General features: G+C 64.0%; 1 protein-coding gene across 1 annotated transcript in view; it reads right to left on the reverse strand.

Moving 5' to 3' along the window:
* LOC132383626 (uncharacterized) overlaps positions 1-22,630 on the reverse strand; it is a 30,450-nt gene extending 7,820 nt beyond the window's left edge. Inside the window, exon 1 of the mRNA XM_059954821.1 lies at positions 22,613-22,630. Within this exon, the coding sequence (XP_059810804.1) occupies positions 22,613-22,630 (18 nt within the window). The remainder of the gene's footprint in view (positions 1-22,612) is intronic.
* Between the last annotated feature and the right edge of the window lie 580 nt (positions 22,631-23,210).

Below are 23,210 nucleotides of genomic sequence, written 5' to 3' on the forward strand. Positions count from 1 at the left end.
AACTGTTCCTGAACCTGGTGGTGTGGGACCTGAGGCTCCTGTACCTCCTTCCTGATGGAATCAGTTCAGAGTTGAGGTTATCCTCACTGGTTCAGGAGCCTGATGGTTGAGGGGTAATAACTGTTCCTGAACCTGGTGGTGTGGGACCTGAGGCTCCTGTACCTCCTTCCCGATGGAATCAGTTCAGAGTTGAGGTTATCCTCACTGGTTCAGGAGCCTGATGGTTGAGGGGTAATAACTGTTCCTGAACCTGGTGGTGTGGGACCTGAGGCTCCTGTACCTTCCTGATGGAATCAGTTCAGAGTTGAGGTTATCCTCACTGGTTCAGGAGCCTGATGGTTGAGGGGTAATAACTGTTCCTGAACCTGGTGGTGTGGGACCTGAGGCTCCTGTACCTCCTTCCCGATGGAATCAGTTCAGAGTTGAGGTTATCCTCACTGGTTCAGGAGCCTGATGGTTGAGGGGTAATAACTGTTCCTGAACCTGGTGGTGTGGGACCTGAGGCTCCTGTACCTTCCTGATGGAATCAGTTCAGAGTTGAGGTTATCCTCACTGGTTCAGGAGCCTGATGGTTGAGGGGTAATAACTGTTCCTGAACCTGGTGGTGTGGGACCTGAGGCTCCTGTACCTCCTTCTCGATGGAATCAGTTCAGAGTTGAGGTTATCCTCACTGGTTCAGGAGCCTGATGGTTGAGGGGTAATAACTGTTCCTGAACCTGGTGGTGTGGGACCTGAGGCTCCTGGACCTCCTTCTCGATGGAATCAGTTCAGAGTTGAGGTTATCCTCACTGGTTCAGGAGCCTGATGGTTGAGGGGTAATAATTGTCCCTGAACCTGGTGGTGTGGGATCTGAGGCTCCTGTACCTCCTTCCCGATGGAATCAGTTCAGAGTTGAGGTTATCCTCACTGGTTCAGGAGCCTGATGGTTGAGGGGTAATAACTGTTCCTGAACCTGGTGGTGTGGGACCTGAGGCTCCTGTACCTCCTTCCCGATGGAATCAGTTCAGAGTTGAGGTTATCCTCACTGGTTCAGGAGCCTGATGGTTGAGGGGTAATAACTGTTCCTGAACCTGGTGGTGTGGGACCTGAGGCTCCTGTACCTCCTTCCCGATGGAATCAGTTCAGAGTTGAGGTTATCCTCACTGGTTCAGGAGCCTGATGGTTGAGGGGTAATAACTGTTCCTGAACCTGGTGGTGTGGGACCTGAGGCTCCTGTACCTTCCTGATGGAATCAGTTCAGAGTTGAGGTTATCCTCACTGGTTCAGGAGCCTGATGGTTGAGGGGTAATAACTGTTCCTGAACCTGGTGGTGTGGGACCTGAGGCTCCTGTACCTCCTCCCCGATGGAATCAGTTCAGAGTTGAGGTTATCCTCACTGGTTCAGGAGCCTGATGGTTGAGGGGTAATAACTGTTCCTGAACCTGGTGGTGTGGGACCTGAGGCTCCTGTACCTCCTTCCTGATGGAATCAGTTCAGAGTTGAGGTTATCCTCACTGGTTCAGGAGCCTGATAGTTGAGGGGTAATAACTGTTCCTGAACCTGGTGGTGTGGGACCTGAGGCTCCTGTACCTTCCTGATGGAATCAGTTCAGAGTTGAGGTTATCCTCACTGGTTCAGGAGCCTGATGGTTGAGGGGTAATAACTGTTCCTGAACCTGGTGGTGTGGGACCTGAGGCTCCTGTACCTCCTCCCCGATGGAATCAGTTCAGAGTTGAGGTTATCCTCACTGGTTCAGGAGCCTGATGGTTGAGGGGTAATAACTGTTCCTGAACCTGGTGGTGTGGGACCTGAGGCTCCTGTACCTCCTTCCTGATGGAATCAGTTCAGAGTTGAGGTTATCCTCACTGGTTCAGGAGCCTGATGGTTGAGGGGTAATAACTGTTCCTGAACCTGGTGGTGTGGGACCTGAGGCTCCTGTACCTTCCTGATGGAATCAGTTCAGAGTTGAGGTTATCCTCACTGGTTCAGGAGCCTGATGGTTGAGGGGTAATAACTGTTCCTGAACCTGGTGGTGTGGGACCTGAGGCTCCTGTACCTCCTTCCCGATGGAATCAGTTCAGAGTTGAGGTTATCCTCACTGGTTCAGGAGCCTGATGGTTGAGGGGTAATAACTGTTCCTGAACCTGGTGGTGTGGGACCTGAGGCTCCTGTACCTTCCTGATGGAATCAGTTCAGAGTTGAGGTTATCCTCACTGGTTCAGGAGCCTGATGGTTGAGGGGTAATAACTGTTCCTGAACCTGGTGGTGTGGGACCTGAGGCTCCTGTACCTCCTTCTCGATGGAATCAGTTCAGAGTTGAGGTTATCCTCACTGGTTCAGGAGCCTGATGGTTGAGGGGTAATAACTGTTCCTGAACCTGGTGGTGTGGGACCTGAGGCTCCTGTACCTCCTTCTCGATGGAATCAGTTCAGAGTTGAGGTTATCCTCACTGGTTCAGGAGCCTGATGGTTGAGGGGTAATAACTGTTCCTGAACCTGGTGGTGTGGGACCTGAGGCTCCTGGACCTCCTTCTCGATGGAATCAGTTCAGAGTTGAGGTTATCCTCACTGGTTCAGGAGCCTGATGGTTGAGGGGTAATAACTGTTCCTGAACCTGGTGGTGTGGGACCTGAGGCTCCTGTACATCCTTCTCGATGGAATCAGTTCAGAGTTGAGGTTATCCTCACAGGTTCAGGAGCCTGATGGTTGAGGGGTAATAACTGTTCCTGAACCTGGTGGTGTGGGACCTGAGGCTCCTGTACCTGCTTCTGGACAGTGACAGTGAGAAGAGAGCATGACCTGGCTGGTGGGGGTCCATGATGTTGGATGCTGATTTCCTGTGGTAACGCTCTGTGTAGATGGGTCATATCCACCACTTTTTGTAGGATTTTCCATTCAAGGGCATTGGTGTTTCCACCCCAGGCTGTGATGCTGCCAGTCAGTCACTCCCCACCACACGTCCATAGAGGCTTCTTCAAATCTCCAATCATGTGCTGAATCTTGACAGTTCCCAGCTTGGACCCCGGCAGTCAAATGGGGAACATTCAAACTCTGCAGATCGATCAAACGCGAGTCCTGGAGATCTGAGACACTCTGCTTAATGACTTCCCATCCCAGCTGATGAAGGGTCACGGCCAGAACAACTGACCTGCTGAGTCCCCTCTGTGGGCACTGTCTGACCTTGTGAGTCCCCTCCGTGGGCACTGCCTGACCTTGTGAGTCCCCTCCGTGGGAACTGTCTGACCTTGTGAGTCCCCTCCGTGGGCACTGTCTGACCTTGTGAGTCCCCTCCGTGGGCACTGTCCGACCTGCGGAGTCCCCTCCCTGGGCACTGTCTGACCTGCGGAGTCCCCTCCGTGGGCACTATCTGACCTGCGGAGTCCACTCCATGGGCACTGTCTGAGCTGCGGAGTCCCCTCCGTGGGCACTGTCTGACCTTGTGAGTCCCCTCCGTGGGCAATGTCTGACCTTGTGAGTCCCCTCCGTGGGCACTGTCTGACCTTGTGTGTCCCCTCCGTGGGCACAGTCTGACCTGCGGAGTCACCACCGTGGGCACTGCCTGACCTGCGGAGTCCCCTCCGTGGGCACTGCCTGACCTGCTGTTTCCCCTCCGTGGGCACTGCCTGACCTGCTGTGTCCCCTCCGTGGGCACTGTCTGACCTGCGGAGTCAACTCCGTGGGCACTGTCTGACCTTGTGAGTCCCCTCCGTGGGCACTGTCTGACCTTGTGAGTCCCCTCCGTGCGCACAGTCTGACCTGCGGAGTCCCCTCCGTGGGCACTGCCTGACCTGCTGTGTCCCCTCCGTGGGCACTGCCTGACCTGCTGTGTCCCCTCCGTGGGCACTGTCTGACCTGCGGAGTCAACACCGTGGGCACTGTCTGACCTGCGGAGTCGCCTCCGTGGGCACTGCCTGACCTGCGGAGTCGCCTCCGTGGGCACTGTCTGACCTGTGGTGACCTCTTCATGGGCACTGTCTGTCCCGCGGAGTCACCACCGTGGGCACTGCCTGACCTGCGGAGTCCACTCCATGGGCACTGTCTGAGCTGCGGAGTCCCCTCCGTGGGCACTGTCTGACCTTGTGAGTCCCCTCCGTGGGCACTGTCTGACCTTGTGACTCCCCTCCGTGGGCACAGTCTGACCTGCGGAGTCACCACCGTGGGCACTGCCTGACCTGCGGAGTCCCCTCCGTGGGCACTGCCTGACCTGCTGTTTCCCCTCCGTGGGCACTGCCTGACCTGCTGTGTCCCCTCCGTGGGCACTGTCTGACCTGCGGAGTCAACACCGTGGGCACTGTCTGACCTGCGGAGTCACCTCCGTGGGCACTGCCTGACCTGCGGAGTCGCCTCCGTGGGCACTGTCTGACCTGCGGAGTCCCCTCCGTGGGCACTGCCTGACCTGCTGAGTCCCCTACGTGAGCACTGTCTGACCTGCTGTGTCCCCTCCGTGGGCACTGCCTGTCCTGCGGTGTCACTTACACGGGCACTGTCTGACCTTGTGAGTCCCCTCCGTGGGCACTGCCTGACCTGCTGAGTCCCCTCCGTGGGCACTGCCTGACCTGTGGTGTCCTCTTCATGGGCACTGTCTGAGCTGCAGAGTCCCCTCCGTGGGCACGGTCTGACCTGCTGAATCCCTTACACGGGCACTGACTGTCCTGCGGAGTCCCCTCCGTGGGCACTGTCTGACCTGCGGAGTCCCCTCCTTGTGCACTGTCTGACCTGCGGAGTCCCCTCCGTGGGCACTGCCTGACCTGCGGAGTCCCCTGCTCAGGCACTGCCTGACCTGCAGATTCCCCTCCACGGACACTGTCTGAGCTGCGGAGTCCCCTCCGTGGGCACTGTCTGACCTTGTGAGTCCCCTCCGTGGGCACTGTCTGACCTTGTGAGTCCCCTCCGTGGGCACAGTCTGACCTGCGGAGTCACCACCGTGGGCACTGCCTGACCTGCGGAGTCCCCTCCGTGGGCACTGCCTGACCTGCTGTTTCCCCTCCGTGGGCACTGCCTGACCTGCTGTGTCCCCTCCGTGGGCACTGTCTGACCTGCGGAGTCAACTCCGTGGGCACTGTCTGACCTTGTGAGTCCCCTCCGTGGGCACAGTCTGACCTGCGGAGTCCCCTCCGTGGGCACTGCCTGACCTGCTGTGTCCCCTCCGTGGGCACTGCCTGACCTGCTGTGTCCCCTCCGTGGGCACTGTCTGACCTGCGGAGTCAACACCGTGGGCACTGTCTGACCTGCGGAGTCGCCTCCGTGGGCACTGCCTGACCTGCGGAGTCGCCTCCGTGGGCACTGCCTGACCTGCTGAGTCCCCTCCGTGGGCACTGCCTGACCTGCTGAGTCCCCTCCGTGGGCACTGCCTGTCCTGCGGTGTCACTTACACGGGCACTGTCTGACCTTGTGAGTCCCCTCCGTGGGCACTGCCTGACCTGCTGAGTCCCCTCCGTGGGCACTGGCTGACCTGTGGTGTCCTCTTCATGGGCACTGTCTGAGCTGCAGAGTCCCCTCCGTGGGCACGGTCTGACCTGCTGAATCCCTTACACGGGCACTGCCTGTCCTGTGGAGTCCCCTCCGTGGGCACTGTCTGACCTGCTGTGTCCCCTCCGTGGGCAATGCCTGTCCTGCAGCGTCACTTACACGGGCACTGTCTGACCTTGTGAGTATCCTCCGTGGGCACTGCCTGAACTTGGGAGTCCCGTCCGTGGGCACTGACTGTCCTGCGGAGTCCCCTCCGTGGGCACTGTCTGACCTGCGGAGTCCCCTCCTTGTGCACTGTCTGACCTGCGGAGTCCCCTCCGTGGGCACTGCCTGACCTGCGGAGTCCCCTGCTCAGGCACTGCCTGACCTGCAGATTCCCCTCCACGGACACTGTCTGACCTGCGGAGTCCCCTCCGTGGGCACTGCCTGACCTGCTGAGTCCCCTCCGTGGGCACTGCCTGACCTGCTGTGTCCCCTCCGTGGGCACTGTCTGACCTGCGGAGTCCCCTCCGTGGGCACTGTCTGACCTGCGGAGTCCCCTCCTTGTGCACTGTCTGACCTGTGGTGTCCCCTCCGTGGGCACTGCCTGACCTGCTGTGTCCCCTCCGTGGGCACTGTCTGACCTGCGGAGTCCCCTCCGTGGGCACTGCCTGACCTGCTGAGTCCCCTCCGTGGGCACTGCCTGACCTGCTGTGTCCCCTCCGTGGGCACTGTCTGACCTGCGGAGTCCCCTCCGTGGGCACTGTCTGACCAGCGGAGTCCCCTCCCTGGGCACTGTCTGACCTGCGGAGTCCCCTCCGTGGGCACTGTCTGACCTTGTGTGTCCCCTCCGTGGGCACTGTCTGACCTGCGGAGTCCCCTCCGTGGGCACTGTCTGGCCTGCGGAGTCACCACCGTGGGCACTGCCAGACCTGCGGAGTCCCCTCTGTGGGCACTGTCTGACCTGCGGAGTCCCCTCCTCTGGCACTGCCTGACCTGCAGATTCCCCTCCACGGACACTGTCTGACCTGCGGAGTCCCCTCCGTGGGCACTGTCTGACCTGCGGTGTCCCCTCCCTGGGCACTGTCTGACCTGCGGAGTCCCCTCCCTGGGCACTGTCTGACCTGCGGAGTCAACCCCGTGGGCACTGGATGACCTGCTGAGTCCCCTCCGTGGGCACTGTCTGACCAGCGGAGTCCCCTCCGTGGCCACTGTCTGACCAGCGGATTCCCCTCTGTGGGCACTGGCTGACCTGCGGAGTCCCCTCCGTGGCCACTGTCTGACCAGCGGAGTCACCTCCGTGGGCACTGCCTGACCTTGTGAGTCCCCTCCGTGGGCACTGTCTGACCTTGTGTGTCCCCTCCGTGGGCACAGTCTGACCTGCGGAGTCACCACCATGGGCACTGCCTGACCTGCGGAGTCCCCTCCGTGGGCACTGCCTGACCTGCTGTTTCCCCTCCGTGGGCACTGCCTGACCTGCTGTGTCCCCTCCGTGGGCACTGTCTGACCTGCGGAGTCAACTCCGTGGGCACTGTCTGACCTTGTGAGTCCCCTCCGTGGGCACTGTCTGACCTTGTGAGTCCCCTCCGTGGGCACAGTCTGACCTGCGGAGTCCCCTCCGTGGGCACTGCCTGACCTGCTGTGTCCCCTCCGTGGGCACTGCCTGACCTGCTGTGTCCCCTCCGTGGGCACTGTCTGACCTGCGGAGTCAACACCGTGGGCACTGTCTGACCTGCGGAGTCGCCTCCGTGGGCACTGCCTGACCTGCGGAGTCGCCTCCGTGGGCACTGTCTGACCTGCTGTGTCCTCTCCGTGGGCACTGTCTGACCTGCGGAGTCCCCTCCGTGGGCACTGTCTGACCTGCGGAGTCCCCTCCTTTGGCACTGTCTGACCTGTGGTGACCTCTTCATGGGCACTGTCTGTCCCGCGGAGTCACCACCGTGGGCACTGCCTGACCTGCGGAGTCCACTCCATGGGCACTGTCTGAGCTGCGGAGTCCCCTCCGTGGGCACTGTCTGACCTTGTGAGTCCCCTCCGTGGGCACTGTCTGACCTTGTGAGTCCCCTCCGTGGGCACAGTCTGACCTGCGGAGTCACCACCGTGGGCACTGCCTGACCTGCGGAGTCCCCTCCGTGGGCACTGCCTGACCTGCTGTTTCCCCTCCGTGGGCACTGCCTGACCTGCTGTGTCCCCAACGTGGGCACTGTCTGACCTGCGGAGTCAACTCCGTGGGCACTGTCTGACCTTGTGAGTCCCCTCCGTGGGCACAGTCTGACCTGCGGAGTCCCCTCCGTGGGCACTGCCTGACCTGCTGTGTCCCCTCCGTGGGCACTGCCTGACCTGCTGTGTCCCCTCCGTGGGCACTGTCTGACCTGCGGAGTCAACACCGTGGGCACTGTCTGACCTGCGGAGTCGCCTCCGTGGGCACTGCCTGACCTGCGGAGTCGCCTCCGTGGGCACTGTCTGACCTGTGGTGACCTCTTCATGGGCACTGTCTGTCCCGCGGAGTCACCACCGTGGGCACTGCCTGACCTGCGGAGTCCACTCCATGGGCACTGTCTGAGCTGCGGAGTCCCCTCCGTGGGCACTGTCTGACCTTGTGAGTCCCCTCCGTGGGCACTGTCTGACCTTGTGACTCCCCTCCGTGGGCACAGTCTGACCTGCGGAGTCACCACCGTGGGCACTGCCTGACCTGCGGAGTCCCCTCCGTGGGCACTGCCTGACCTGCTGTTTCCCCTCCGTGGGCACTGCCTGACCTGCTGTGTCCCCTCCGTGGGCACTGTCTGACCTGCGGAGTCAACACCGTGGGCACTGTCTGACCTGCGGAGTCACCTCCGTGGGCACTGCCTGACCTGCGGAGTCGCCTCCGTGGGCACTGTCTGACCTGCGGAGTCCCCTCCGTGGGCACTGCCTGACCTGCTGAGTCCCCTACGTGAGCACTGTCTGACCTGCTGTGTCCCCTCCGTGGGCACTGCCTGTCCTGCGGTGTCACTTACACGGGCACTGTCTGACCTTGTGAGTCCCCTCCGTGGGCACTGCCTGACCTGCTGAGTCCCCTCCGTGGGCACTGCCTGACCTGTGGTGTCCTCTTCATGGGCACTGTCTGAGCTGCAGAGTCCCCTCCGTGGGCACGGTCTGACCTGCTGAATCCCTTACACGGGCACTGACTGTCCTGCGGAGTCCCCTCCGTGGGCACTGTCTGACCTGCGGAGTCCCCTCCTTGTGCACTGTCTGACCTGCGGAGTCCCCTCCGTGGGCACTGCCTGACCTGCGGAGTCCCCTGCTCAGGCACTGCCTGACCTGCAGATTCCCCTCCACGGACACTGTCTGAGCTGCGGAGTCCCCTCCGTGGGCACTGTCTGACCTTGTGAGTCCCCTCCGTGGGCACTGTCTGACCTTGTGAGTCCCCTCCGTGGGCACAGTCTGACCTGCGGAGTCACCACCGTGGGCACTGCCTGACCTGCGGAGTCCCCTCCGTGGGCACTGCCTGACCTGCTGTTTCCCCTCCGTGGGCACTGCCTGACCTGCTGTGTCCCCTCCGTGGGCACTGTCTGACCTGCGGAGTCAACTCCGTGGGCACTGTCTGACCTTGTGAGTCCCCTCCGTGGGCACAGTCTGACCTGCGGAGTCCCCTCCGTGGGCACTGCCTGACCTGCTGTGTCCCCTCCGTGGGCACTGCCTGACCTGCTGTGTCCCCTCCGTGGGCACTGTCTGACCTGCGGAGTCAACACCGTGGGCACTGTCTGACCTGCGGAGTCGCCTCCGTGGGCACTGCCTGACCTGCGGAGTCGCCTCCGTGGGCACTGCCTGACCTGCTGAGTCCCCTCCGTGGGCACTGCCTGACCTGCTGAGTCCCCTCCGTGGGCACTGCCTGTCCTGCGGTGTCACTTACACGGGCACTGTCTGACCTTGTGAGTCCCCTCCGTGGGCACTGCCTGACCTGCTGAGTCCCCTCCGTGGGCACTGGCTGACCTGTGGTGTCCTCTTCATGGGCACTGTCTGAGCTGCAGAGTCCCCTCCGTGGGCACGGTCTGACCTGCTGAATCCCTTACACGGGCACTGCCTGTCCTGTGGAGTCCCCTCCGTGGGCACTGTCTGACCTGCTGTGTCCCCTCCGTGGGCAATGCCTGTCCTGCAGCGTCACTTACACGGGCACTGTCTGACCTTGTGAGTATCCTCCGTGGGCACTGCCTGAACTTGGGAGTCCCGTCCGTGGGCACTGACTGTCCTGCGGAGTCCCCTCCGTGGGCACTGTCTGACCTGCGGAGTCCCCTCCTTGTGCACTGTCTGACCTGCGGAGTCCCCTCCGTGGGCACTGCCTGACCTGCGGAGTCCCCTGCTCAGGCACTGCCTGACCTGCAGATTCCCCTCCACGGACACTGTCTGACCTGCGGAGTCCCCTCCGTGGGCACTGCCTGACCTGCTGAGTCCCCTCCGTGGGCACTGCCTGACCTGCTGTGTCCCCTCCGTGGGCACTGTCTGACCTGCGGAGTCCCCTCCGTGGGCACTGTCTGACCTGCGGAGTCCCCTCCTTGTGCACTGTCTGACCTGTGGTGTCCCCTCCGTGGGCACTGCCTGACCTGCTGTGTCCCCTCCGTGGGCACTGTCTGACCTGCGGAGTCCCCTCCGTGGGCACTGCCTGACCTGCTGAGTCCCCTCCGTGGGCACTGCCTGACCTGCTGTGTCCCCTCCGTGGGCACTGTCTGACCTGCGGAGTCCCCTCCGTGGGCACTGTCTGACCAGCGGAGTCCCCTCCCTGGGCACTGTCTGACCTGCGGAGTCCCCTCCGTGGGCACTGTCTGACCTTGTGTGTCCCCTCCGTGGGCACTGTCTGACCTGCGGAGTCCCCTCCGTGGGCACTGTCTGGCCTGCGGAGTCACCACCGTGGGCACTGCCAGACCTGCGGAGTCCCCTCTGTGGGCACTGTCTGACCTGCGGAGTCCCCTCCTCTGGCACTGCCTGACCTGCAGATTCCCCTCCACGGACACTGTCTGACCTGCGGAGTCCCCTCCGTGGGCACTGTCTGACCTGCGGTGTCCCCTCCCTGGGCACTGTCTGACCTGCGGAGTCCCCTCCCTGGGCACTGTCTGACCTGCGGAGTCAACCCCGTGGGCACTGGATGACCTGCTGAGTCCCCTCCGTGGGCACTGTCTGACCAGCGGAGTCCCCTCCGTGGCCACTGTCTGACCAGCGGATTCCCCTCTGTGGGCACTGGCTGACCTGCGGAGTCCCCTCCGTGGCCACTGTCTGACCAGCGGAGTCACCTCCGTGGGCACTGCCTGACCTTGTGAGTCCCCTCCGTGGGCACTGTCTGACCTTGTGTGTCCCCTCCGTGGGCACAGTCTGACCTGCGGAGTCACCACCATGGGCACTGCCTGACCTGCGGAGTCCCCTCCGTGGGCACTGCCTGACCTGCTGTTTCCCCTCCGTGGGCACTGCCTGACCTGCTGTGTCCCCTCCGTGGGCACTGTCTGACCTGCGGAGTCAACTCCGTGGGCACTGTCTGACCTTGTGAGTCCCCTCCGTGGGCACTGTCTGACCTTGTGAGTCCCCTCCGTGGGCACAGTCTGACCTGCGGAGTCCCCTCCGTGGGCACTGCCTGACCTGCTGTGTCCCCTCCGTGGGCACTGCCTGACCTGCTGTGTCCCCTCCGTGGGCACTGTCTGACCTGCGGAGTCAACACCGTGGGCACTGTCTGACCTGCGGAGTCGCCTCCGTGGGCACTGCCTGACCTGCGGAGTCGCCTCCGTGGGCACTGTCTGACCTGCTGTGTCCTCTCCGTGGGCACTGTCTGACCTGCGGAGTCCCCTCCGTGGGCACTGTCTGACCTGCGGAGTCCCCTCCTTTGGCACTGTCTGACCTGTGGTGACCTCTTCATGGGCACTGTCTGTCCCGCGGAGTCACCACCGTGGGCACTGCCTGACCTGCGGAGTCCACTCCATGGGCACTGTCTGAGCTGCGGAGTCCCCTCCGTGGGCACTGTCTGACCTTGTGAGTCCCCTCCGTGGGCACTGTCTGACCTTGTGAGTCCCCTCCGTGGGCACAGTCTGACCTGCGGAGTCACCACCGTGGGCACTGCCTGACCTGCGGAGTCCCCTCCGTGGGCACTGCCTGACCTGCTGTTTCCCCTCCGTGGGCACTGCCTGACCTGCTGTGTCCCCAACGTGGGCACTGTCTGACCTGCGGAGTCAACTCCGTGGGCACTGTCTGACCTTGTGAGTCCCCTCCGTGGGCACAGTCTGACCTGCGGAGTCCCCTCCGTGGGCACTGCCTGACCTGCTGTGTCCCCTCCGTGGGCACTGCCTGACCTGCTGTGTCCCCTCCGTGGGCACTGACTGACCTGCGGAGTCAACACCGTGGGCACTGTCTGACCTGCGGAGTCGCCTCCGTGGGCACTGCCTGACCTGCTGTGTCCCCTCCGTGGGCACTGCCTGACCTGCTGTGTCCCCTCCGTGGGCACTGTCTGACCTGCGGAGTCCCCTCCGTGGGCACTGTCTGACCTTGTGAGTCCCCTCCGTGGGCACTGTCTGACCTTGTGAGTCCCCTCCGTGGGCACAGTCTGAACTGCGGAGTCACCACCGTGGGCACTGCCTGACCTGCGGAGTCACCACCGTGGGCACTGCCTGACCTGCGGAGTCCCCTCCGTGGGCACTGCCTGACCTGCTGTTTCCCCTCCGTGGGCACTGCCTGACCTGCTGTGTCCCCTCCGTGGGCACTGTCTGACCTGCGGAGTCAACACCGTGGGCACTGTCTGACCTGCGGAGTCGCCTCCGTGGGCACTGCCTGACCTGCGGAGTCGCCTCCGTGGGCACTGTCTGACCTGCGGAGTCCCCTCCGTGGGCACTGCCTGACCTGCTGAGTCCCCTACGTGAGCACTGTCTGACCTGCTGTGTCCCCTCCGTGGGCACTGCCTGTCCTGCGGTGTCACTTACACGGGCACTGTCTGACCTTGTGAGTCCCCTCCGTGGGCACTGCCTGACCTGCTGAGTCCCCTCCGTGGGCACTGCCTGACCTGTGGTGTCCTCTTCATGGGCACTGTCTGAGCTGCAGAGTCCCCTCCGTGGGCACGGTCTGACCTGCTGAATCCCTTACACGGGCACTGCCTGTCCTGTGGAGTCCCCTCCGTGGGCACTGTCTGACCTGCTGTGTCCCCTCCGTGGGCAATGCCTGTCCTGCAGCGTCACTTACACGGGCACTGTCTGACCTTGTGAGTATCCTCCGTGGGCACTGCCTGAACTTGGGAGTCCCGTCCGTGGGCACTGACTGTCCTGCGGAGTCCCCTCCGTGGGCACTGTCTGACCTGCGGAGTCCCCTCCTTGTGCACTGTCTGACCTGCGGAGTCCCCTCCGTGGGCACTGCCTGACCTGCGGAGTCCCCTGCTCAGGCACTGCCTGACCTGCAGATTCCCCTCCACGGACACTGTCTGACCTGCGGAGTCCCCTCCGTGGGCACTGCCTGACCTGCTGAGTCCCCTCCGTGGGCACTGCCTGACCTGCTGTGTCCCCTCCGTGGGCACTGTCTGACCTGCGGAGTCCCCTCCGTGGGCACTGTCTGACCTGCGGAGTCCCCTCCTTGTGCACTGTCTGACCTGTGGTGTCCCCTCCGTGGGCACTGCCTGACCTGCTGTGTCCCCTCCGTGGGCACTGTCTGACCTGCGGAGTCCCCTCCGTGGGCACTGCCTGACCTGCTGAGTCCCCTCCGTGGGCACTGCCTGACCTGCTGTGTCCCCTCCGTGGGCACTGTCTGACCTGCGGAGTCCCCTCCGTGGGCACTGTCTGACCAGCGGAGTCCCCTCCCATGGCACTGTCTGACCTGCGGAGTCCCCTCCGTGGGCACTGTCTGACCTTGTGTGTCCCCTCCGTGGGCACTGTCTGACCTGCGGAGTCGCCTCCGTGGGCACTGTCTGACCTGCTGTGTCCTCTCCGTGGGCACTGTCTGACCTGCGGAGTCCCCTCCGTGGGCACTGTCTGACCTGCGGAGTCCCCTCCTTGGGCACTGTCTGACCTGTGGTGACCTCTTCATGGGCACTGTCTGTCCCGCGGAGTCACCACCGTGGGCACTGCCTGACCTGCGGAGTCCACTCCATGGGCACTGTCTGAGCTGCGGAGTCCCCTCCGTGGGCACTGTCTGACCTTGTGAGTCCCCTCCGTGGGCACTGTCTGACCTTGTGAGTCCCCTCCGTGGGCACAGTCTGACCTGCGGAGTCACCACCGTGGGCACTGCCTGACCTGCGGAGTCCCCTCCGTGGGCACTGCCTGACCTGCTGTTTCCCCTCCGTGGGCACTGCCTGACCTGCTGTGTCCCCTCCGTGGGCACTGTCTGACCTGCGGAGTCAACTCCGTGGGCACTGTCTGACCTTGTGAGTCCCCTCCGTGGGCACAGTCTGACCTGCGGAGTCCCCTCCGTGGGCACTGCCTGACCTGCTGTGTCCCCTCCGTGGGCACTGCCTGACCTGCTGTGTCCCCTCCGTGGGCACTGTCTGACCTGCGGAGTCAACACCGTGGGCACTGTCTGACCTGCGGAGTCGCCTCCGTGGGCACTGCCTGACCTGCGGAGTCGCCTCCGTGGGCACTGTCTGACCTGCGGAGTCCCCTCCGTGGGCACTGCCTGACCTGCTGAGTCCCCTACGTGAGCACTGTCTGACCTGCTGTGTCCCCTCCGTGGGCACTGCCTGTCCTGCGGTGTCACTTACACGGGCACTGTCTGACCTTGTGAGTCCCCTCCGTGGGCACTGCCTGACCTGCTGAGTCCCCTCCGTGGGCACTGCCTGACCTGTGGTGTCCTCTTCATGGGCACTGTCTGAGCTGCAGAGTCCCCTCCGTGGGCACGGTCTGACCTGCTGAATCCCTTACACGGGCACTGCCTGTCCTGTGGAGTCCCCTCCGTGGGCACTGTCTGACCTGCTGTGTCCCCTCCGTGGGCAATGCCTGTCCTGCAGCGTCACTTACACGGGCACTGTCTGACCTTGTGAGTATCCTCCGTGGGCACTGCCTGAACTTGGGAGTCCCGTCCGTGGGCACTGACTGTCCTGCGGAGTCCCCTCCGTGGGCACTGTCTGACCTGCGGAGTCCCCTCCTTGTGCACTGTCTGACCTGCGGAGTCCCCTCCGTGGGCACTGCCTGACCTGCGGAGTCCCCTGCTCAGGCACTGCCTGACCTGCAGATTCCCCTCCACGGACACTGTCTGACCTGCGGAGTCCCCTCCGTGGGCACTGCCTGACCTGCTGAGTCCCCTCCGTGGGCACTGCCTGACCTGCTGTGTCCCCTCCGTGGGCACTGTCTGACCTGCGGAGTCCCCTCCGTGGGCACTGTCTGACCTGCGGAGTCCCCTCCTTGTGCACTGTCTGACCTGTGGTGTCCCCTCCGTGGGCACTGCCTGACCTGCTGTGTCCCCTCCGTGGGCACTGTCTGACCTGCGGAGTCCCCTCCGTGGGCACTGCCTGACCTGCTGAGTCCCCTCCGTGGGCACTGCCTGACCTGCTGTGTCCCCTCCGTGGGCACTGTCTGACCTGCGGAGTCCCCTCCGTGGGCACTGTCTGACCAGCGGAGTCCCCTCCCTGGGCACTGTCTGACCTGCGGAGTCCCCTCCGTGGGCACTGTCTGACCTTGTGTGTCCCCTCCGTGGGCACTGTCTGACCTGCGGAGTCCCCTCCGTGGGCACTGTCTGGCCTGCGGAGTCACCACCGTGGGCACTGCCAGACCTGCGGAGTCCCCTCTGTGGGCACTGTCTGACCTGCGGAGTCCCCTCCTCTGGCACTGCCTGACCTGCAGATTCCCCTCCACGGACACTGTCTGACCTGCGGAGTCCCCTCCGTGGGCACTGTCTGACCTGCGGTGTCCCCTCCCTGGGCACTGTCTGACCTGCGGAGTCCCCTCCCTGGGCACTGTCTGACCTGCGGAGTCAACCCCGTGGGCACTGGATGACCTGCTGAGTCCCCTCCGTGGGCACTGTCTGACCAGCGGAGTCCCCTCCGTGGCCACTGTCTGACCAGCGGATTCCCCTCTGTGGGCACTGGCTGACCTGCGGAGTCCCCTCCGTGGCCACTGTCTGACCAGCGGAGTCACCTCCGTGGGCACTGCCTGACCTTGTGAGTCCCCTCCGTGGGCACTGTCTGACCTTGTGTGTCCCCTCCGTGGGCACAGTCTGACCTGCGGAGTCACCACCATGGGCACTGCCTGACCTGCGGAGTCCCCTCCGTGGGCACTGCCTGACCTGCTGTTTCCCCTCCGTGGGCACTGCCTGACCTGCTGTGTCCCCTCCGTGGGCACTGTCTGACCTGCGGAGTCAACTCCGTGGGCACTGTCTGACCTTGTGAGTCCCCTCCGTGGGCACTGTCTGACCTTGTGAGTCCCCTCCGTGGGCACAGTCTGACCTGCGGAGTCCCCTCCGTGGGCACTGCCTGACCTGCTGTGTCCCCTCCGTGGGCACTGCCTGACCTGCTGTGTCCCCTCCGTGGGCACTGTCTGACCTGCGGAGTCAACACCGTGGGCACTGTCTGACCTGCGGAGTCGCCTCCGTGGGCACTGCCTGACCTGCGGAGTCGCCTCCGTGGGCACTGTCTGACCTGCTGTGTCCTCTCCGTGGGCACTGTCTGACCTGCGGAGTCCCCTCCGTGGGCACTGTCTGACCTGCGGAGTTCCCTCCTTGGGCACTGTCTGACCTGTGGTGACCTCTTCATGGGCACTGTCTGTCCCGCGGAGTCACCACCGTGGGCACTGCCTGACCTGCGGAGTCCACTCCATGGGCACTGTCTGAGCTGCGGAGTCCCCTCCGTGGGCACTGTCTGACCTTGTGAGTCCCCTCCGTGGGCACTGTCTGACCTTGTGAGTCCCCTCCGTGGGCACAGTCTGACCTGCGGAGTCCCCTCCGTGGGCACTGCCTGACCTGCTGTGTCCCCTCCGTGGGCACTGCCTGACCTGCTGTGTCCCCTCCGTGGGCACTGTCTGACCTGCGGAGTCAACACCGTGGGCACTGTCTGACCTGCGGAGTCGCCTCCGTGGGCACTGCCTGACCTGCGGAGTCGCCTCCGTGGGCACTGTCTGACCTGCGGAGTCCCCTCCGTGGGCACTGCCTGACCTGCTGAGTCCCCTACGTGAGCACTGTCTGACCTGCTGTGTCCCCTCCGTGGGCACTGCCTGTCCTGCGGTGTCACTTACACGGGCACTGTCTGACCTTGTGAGTCCCCTCCGTGGGCACTGCCTGACCTGCTGAGTCCCCTCCGTGGGCACTGCCTGACCTGTGGTGTCCTCTTCATGGGCACTGTCTGAGCTGCAGAGTCCCCTCCGTGGGCACGGTCTGACCTGCTGAATCCCTTACACGGGCACTGCCTGTCCTGTGGAGTCCCCTCTGTGGGCACTATCTGACCTGCTGTGTCCCCTCCGTGGGCAATGCCTGTCCTGCAGCGTCACTTACATGGGCACTGTCTGACCTTGTGAGTATCCTCCGTGGGCACTGCCTGAACTTGGGAGTCCCGTCCGTGGGCACTGACTGTCCTGCGGAGTCCCCTCCGTGGGCACTGTCTGACCTGCGGAGTCCCCTCCTTGTGCACTGTCTGACCTGCGGAGTCCCCTCCGTGGGCACTGCCTGACCTGCGGAGTCCCCTCCTCAGGCACTGCCTGACCTGCAGATTCCCCTCCACGGACACTGTCTGATCTGCGGAGTCCCCTCCGTGGGCACTGCCTGACCTGCTGAGTCCCCTCCGTGGGCACTGCCTGACCTGCTGTGTCCCCTCCGTGGGCACTGTCTGACCTGCGGAGTCCCCTCGTGGGCACTGTCTAACCTGCGGAGTCCCCTCCTTGTGCACTGTCTGACCTGTGGTGTCCCCTCCGTGGGCACTGCCTGACCTGCTGTGTCCCCTCCGTGGGCACTGTCTGACCAGCGGAGTCCCCTCCGTGGGCACTGCCTGACCTGCTGAGTCCCCTCCGTGGGCACTGCCTGACCTGCTGTGTCCCCTCCGTGGGCACTGTCTGACCTGCGGAGTCCCCTCCGTGGGCACTGTCTGACCTGCGGAGTCCCCTCCCTGGGCACTGTCTGACCTGCGGAGTCCCCTCCGTGGGCACTGTCTGACCTTGTGTGTCCCCTCCGTGGGCACTGTCTGACCTGCGGAGTCCCCTCCGTGGGCACTGTCTGGCCTGCGTAGTCACCACCGTGGGCACTGCCAGACCTGCGGAGTCCCCTCTGTGGGCACTGTCTGACCTGCGGAGTCCCCTCCTCAGGCACTGCCTGACCTGCAGATTCCCCTCCACGGACACTGTCTGACCTGCGGAGTCCCCTGCTTGGGGACGGTCTGACCTGCTGAATCCCTTACATGGGCACTGCCTGTCCTGCGGTGTCCCCTCCGTGGGCACTGCCTGACCTGCGGTGTCCTCTTCATGGGCACTGTCTGAGCTGCGGAGTCCTCTCCGTGGGCACGGTCTGAGCTGCTGAATCCCTTACATGGGCACTGTCTGACCTGCGGAGTCCCCTCCGTGGGCACTGTCTGACCTGCGGTGTCCCCTCCCTGGGCACTGTCTGACCTGTGGAGTCCCCTCCCTGGGCACTGTCTGACCTGCGGAGTCAACCCCGTGGAAACTGGATGACCTGCTGAGTCCCCTCCATGGGCACTGTCTGACCAGCGGAGTCCCCTCCGTGGCCACTGTCTGACCAGCGGAGTCCCCTCCGTGGCCACTGTCTGACCAGCGGAGTCACCTCCGTGGGCACTGCCTGACCTGCGGAGTCCACACCGTGGGCACTGTCTGTCCTGCGGAGTCTCCTCCATGGGCACTGTCTGACCTGCGGAGTCCCCTCTGTGGCCACTGCCTGACCTGCGGAGTCCCCTCCGTGGGCACTGCCTGACCAGCGGACTCCCCTCCGTGGGCACTGCCTGACCTGCTGAGTCCCCTGCTTGGGGACTGTCTGACCTGCTGAGTCCCCTACGTGGGCACTGCCTGACCTGTGGTGTCCTCTTCATGGGCACTGTCTGAGCGGCGGAGTCCCCTCCGTGGGCACGGTCTGACCTGCTGAATCCCTTACATGGGCACTGCCTGTCCTGCGGAGTCCCCTCCGTGGGCACTGCCTGACCTGCGGTGTCCTCTTCATGGGCACTGTCTGACCTGCGGAGTCCCCTCCGTGGGCACTGTCTGACCTGCGGAGTCCCCTCCATGGGCACTGTCTGACATGCAGAGTCCCATCTGTGGGCACTGTCTGGCCTGCGGAGTCACCACCGTGAGCACTGTCTGGCCTGCGGAGTCACAACCGTGGGCACTGTCTGAACTTGTGAGTCCCCTCCGTGGGCACTGGCTGACCTGCGGAGTCCCCTCCATGGGCACTGTCTGACCTGCGGAGTCCGCTCCGTGGGCACTGCCTGACCTGTGGTGTCCCCTCCATCGGCACTGTCTGACCTGCGGAGTCACAACCGTGGGCACTGTCTGACCTTGTGAATCCCCTCCGTGGGCACTGTCTGACCTGCGGAGTCCCCTCCCTGGGCACTGTCTGACCTGCGGAGTCCCCTCCGTGGGCACTGTCTGACCTGCGGAGTCCTCTCCGTGGGCACTGTCTGTCCTGCGGAGTCCCCTATGTGGGCACTGTCTGACCCCCGGAGTCCCCTCCGTGGGCACTGCCTGACCTGCGGAGTCCACTCCATGGGCACTGTCTGAGCTGCGGAGTCCCCTCCGTGGGCACTGTCTGACCTTGTGAGTCCCCTCCGTGGGCACTGTCTGACCTTGTGAGTCCCCTCCGTGGGCACAGTCTGACCTGCGGAGTCACCACCGTGGGCACTGCCTGACCTGCTGTGTCCCCTCCGTGGGCACTGTCTGACCTGCGGAGTCCCCTATGTGGGCACTGTCTGACCCCCGGAGTCCCCTCCGTGGGCACTGCCTGACCTGCGGAGTCCACTCCATGGGCACTGTCTGAGCTGCGGAGTCCCCTCCGTGGGCACTGTCTGACCTTGTGAGTCCCCTCCGTGGGCACTGTCTGACCTTGTGAGTCCCCTCCGTGGGCACAGTCTGACCTGCGGAGTCACCACCGTGGGCACTGCCTGACCTGCTGTGTCCCGTCCGTGGGCACTGTCTGACCTGCGGAGTCAACTCCGTAGGCACTGTCTGACCTTGTGAGTCCCCTCCGTGGGCACTGTCTGACCTTGTGAGTCCCCTCCGTGGGCACAGTCTGACCTGCGGAGTCACCACCGTGGGCACTGCCTGACCTGCGGAGTCCCCTCTGTGAGCACTGTCTGGCCTGCGGAGTCACAACCGTGGGCACTGTCTGAACTTGTGAGTCCCCTCCGTGGGCACTGGCTGACCTGCGGAGTCCCCTCCATGGGCACTGTCTGACCTGCGGAGTCCGCTCCGTGGGCACTGCCTGACCTGTGGTGTCCCCTCCATCGGCACTGTCTGACCTGCGGAGTCACAACCGTGGGCACTGTCTGACCTTGTGAATCCCCTCCGTGGGCACTGTCTGACCTGCGGAGTCCCCTCCCTGGGCACTGTCTGACCTGCGGAGTCCCCTCCGTGGGCACTGTCTGACCTGCGGAGTCCTCTCCGTGGGCACTGTCTGTCCTGCGGAGTCCCCTATGTGGGCACTGTCTGACCCCCGGAGTCCCCTCCGTGGGCACTGCCTGACCTGCGGAGTCCACTCCATGGGCACTGTCTGAGCTGCGGAGTCCCCTCCGTGGGCACTGTCTGACCTTGTGAGTCCCCTCCGTGGGCACTGTCTGACCTTGTGAGTCCCCTCCGTGGGCACAGTCTGACCTGCGGAGTCACCACCGTGGGCACTGCCTGACCTGCTGTGTCCCCTCCGTGGGCACTGTCTGACCTGCGGAGTCCCCTATGTGGGCACTGTCTGACCCCCGGAGTCCCCTCCGTGGGCACTGCCTGACCTGCGGAGTCCACTCCATGGGCACTGTCTGAGCTGCGGAGTCCCCTCCGTGGGCACTGTCTGACCTTGTGAGTCCCCTCCGTGGGCACTGTCTGACCTTGTGAGTCCCCTCCGTGGGCACAGTCTGACCTGCGGAGTCACCACCGTGGGCACTGCCTGACCTGCTGTGTCCCGTCCGTGGGCACTGTCTGACCTGCGGAGTCAACTCCGTAGGCACTGTCTGACCTTGTGAGTCCCCTCCGTGGGCACTGTCTGACCTTGTGAGTCCCCTCCGTGGGCACAGTCTGACCTGCGGAGTCACCACCGTGGGCACTGCCTGACCTGCGGAGTACCCTACGTGGGCACTGCCTGACCTGCGGAGTCCCCTCTGTGGGCACTGCCTGACCTGCTGTGTCCCCTCCGTGGGCACTGCCTGACCTGCTGTGTCCCCTCCGTGGGCACTGTCTGACCTGCGGAGTCAACACCGTGGGCACTGTCTGACCTGCGGAGTCGCCTCCGTGGGCACTGCCTGACCTGCGGAGTCGCCTCCGTGGGCACTGCCTGAGCTGCGGAGTCGCCTCTGTGCGCACTGCCTGACCTGCGGAGTCCACACCGTGGGCACTGTCTGTCCTGCGGAGTCCCCTCCGTGGTCACTGCCTGACCTGAGGTGTCCTCTTCATGGGCACTGTCAGAGCTGCGGAGTCCCCTCCGTGGGCACTGTCTGACGTGCTGAATCCCTTACATGGCACTGCCTGTCCGGCGGGGTCCCCTCCGCGGGCACTGTCTGACCTGCGGAGTCCCCTCCATGGGCACTGTCTGACCTGCGGAGTCCGCTCCGTGGGCACTGCCTGACCTGTGGTGTCCCCTCCATGGGCACTGTCTGACCTGCAGAGTCACAAACGTGGGCACTGTCTGACCTTGTGAATCCCCTCCGTGGGCACTGTCTGACCTGCGGAGTCCCCTCCCTGGGCACTGTCTGACCTGCGGAGTCCCCTCCGTGGGCACTGTCTGACCTGCGGAGTCCTCTCCGTGGGCACTGTCTGTCCTGCGGAGTCCCCTATGTGGGCACTGTCTGACCCCCGGAGTCCCCTCCGTGGGCACTGCCTGACCTGCGGAGTCCACTCCATGGGCACTGTCTGAGCTGCGGAGTCCCCTCCGTGGGCACTGTCTGACCTTGTGAGTCCCCTCCGTGGGCACAGTTTGACCTGCGGAGTCACCACCGTGGGCACTGCTTGACCTTCTGTGTCCCCTCCGTGGGCACTGTCTGACCTGCGGAGTCCCCTATGTGGGCACTGTCTGACCCCCGGAGTCCCCTCCGTGGGCACTGCCTGACCTGCGGAGTCCACTCCATGGGCACTGTCTGAGCTGCGGAGTCCCCTCCGTGGGCACTGTCTGACCTTGTGAGTCCCCTCCGTGGGCACTGTCTGACCTTGTGAGTCCCCTCCGTGGGCACAGTCTGACCTGCGGAGTCACCACCGTGGGCACTGCCTGACCTGCTGTGTCCCCTCCGTGGGCACTGTCTGACCTGCGGAGTCAACTCCGTAGGCACTGTCTGACCTTGTGAGTCCCCTCCGTGGGCACTGTCTGACCTTGTGAGTCCCCTCCGTGGGCACAGTCTGACCTGCGGAGTCACCACCGTGGGCACTGCCTGACCTGCGGAGTACCCTACGTGGGCACTGCCTGACCTGCGGAGTCCCCTCCGTGGGCACTGCCTGACCTGCTGTGTCCCCTCCGTGGGCACTGCCTGACCTGCTGTGTCCCCTCCGTGGGCACTGTCTGACCTGCGGAGTCAACACCGTGGGCACTGTCTGACCTGCGGAGTCGCCTCCGTGGGCACTGCCTGACCTGCTGTGTCCCCTCCGTGGGCACTGCCTGACCTGCTGTGTCCCCTCCGTGGGCACTGTCTGACCTGCGGAGTCAACACCGTGGGCACTGTCTGACCTGCGGAGTCGCCTCCGTGGGCACTGCCTGACCTGCGGAGTCGCCTCCGTGGGCACTGCCTGACCTGCGGAGTCGCCTCCGTGCGCACTGCCTGACCTGCGGAGTCCCCTCCGTGGGCACTGTCTGTCCTGCGGAGTTCCCTCCGTGGGCACTGTCTGACCTGTGGAGTCCACACCGTGGGCACTGTCTGTCCTGCGGAGTCTCCTCCGTGGGCACTGTCTGACCTGAGGAATCCACTCCATGGGCACTGTCTGACCTGCGGAGTCCTCTCCGTGGGCACTGCCTGTTCCCCGGAGTCCCCTCTGTGGGCACTGTCTGTCCTGCGGAGTCCCCTCCGTGGCCACTGTCTGACCTGCGGAGTCGCCTCCGTGGGCACTGTCTGTCCTGCGGAGTCCCCTCCGTGGGCACTGACTGACCTTGAGAGTCCCGTCCATGGGCACTGTCTGACCTGTGGTGTCCCCTCCGTGGGCACAGTCTGACCTTGTGAGTCCCCTCCGTGGCCACTGTCTGACCTGCGGAGTCGCCTCCGTGGGCACTGTCTGTCCTGCGGAGTCCCCTCCGTGGGCACTGACTGACCTTGAGAGTCCCGTCCATGGGCACTGTCTGGCCTGGGGAGTCACCACTGTGGGCACTGTCTGACCTGCTGCGTCCCCTCCACAGTCACTGTCTGACCTGCTGCGTCCCCTCCACAGTCACTGTCTGACCTGCGGAGTCCCGTCCGTGGGCACTGCCTGGCCTGTGGAGTCCCCTCCGTGGGCACTGTCTGACCTGCTGTGTCCTCTCCGTGGGCACTGTCTGACCTGCGGAGTCTCCTCCGTGGGCACTGTCTGACCTGCGGAGTCCCCTCCTTGGGCACTGTCTGACCTGTGGTGACCTCTTCATGGGCACTGTCTGAGCTGCGGAGTCCCCTCCGTGGGCACTGTCTGTCCTGCGGAGTCTCCTCCATGGGCACTGTCTGAGCTGCGGAGTCCCCTCCGTGGGCACGGTCTGAGCTGCTGAATCCCTTACATGGGC

This window comes from Hypanus sabinus, chromosome 31, assembly GCF_030144855.1.
Source record: "Hypanus sabinus isolate sHypSab1 chromosome 31, sHypSab1.hap1, whole genome shotgun sequence".
Taxonomy (NCBI): Eukaryota; Metazoa; Chordata; class Chondrichthyes; order Myliobatiformes; family Dasyatidae; genus Hypanus; species Hypanus sabinus.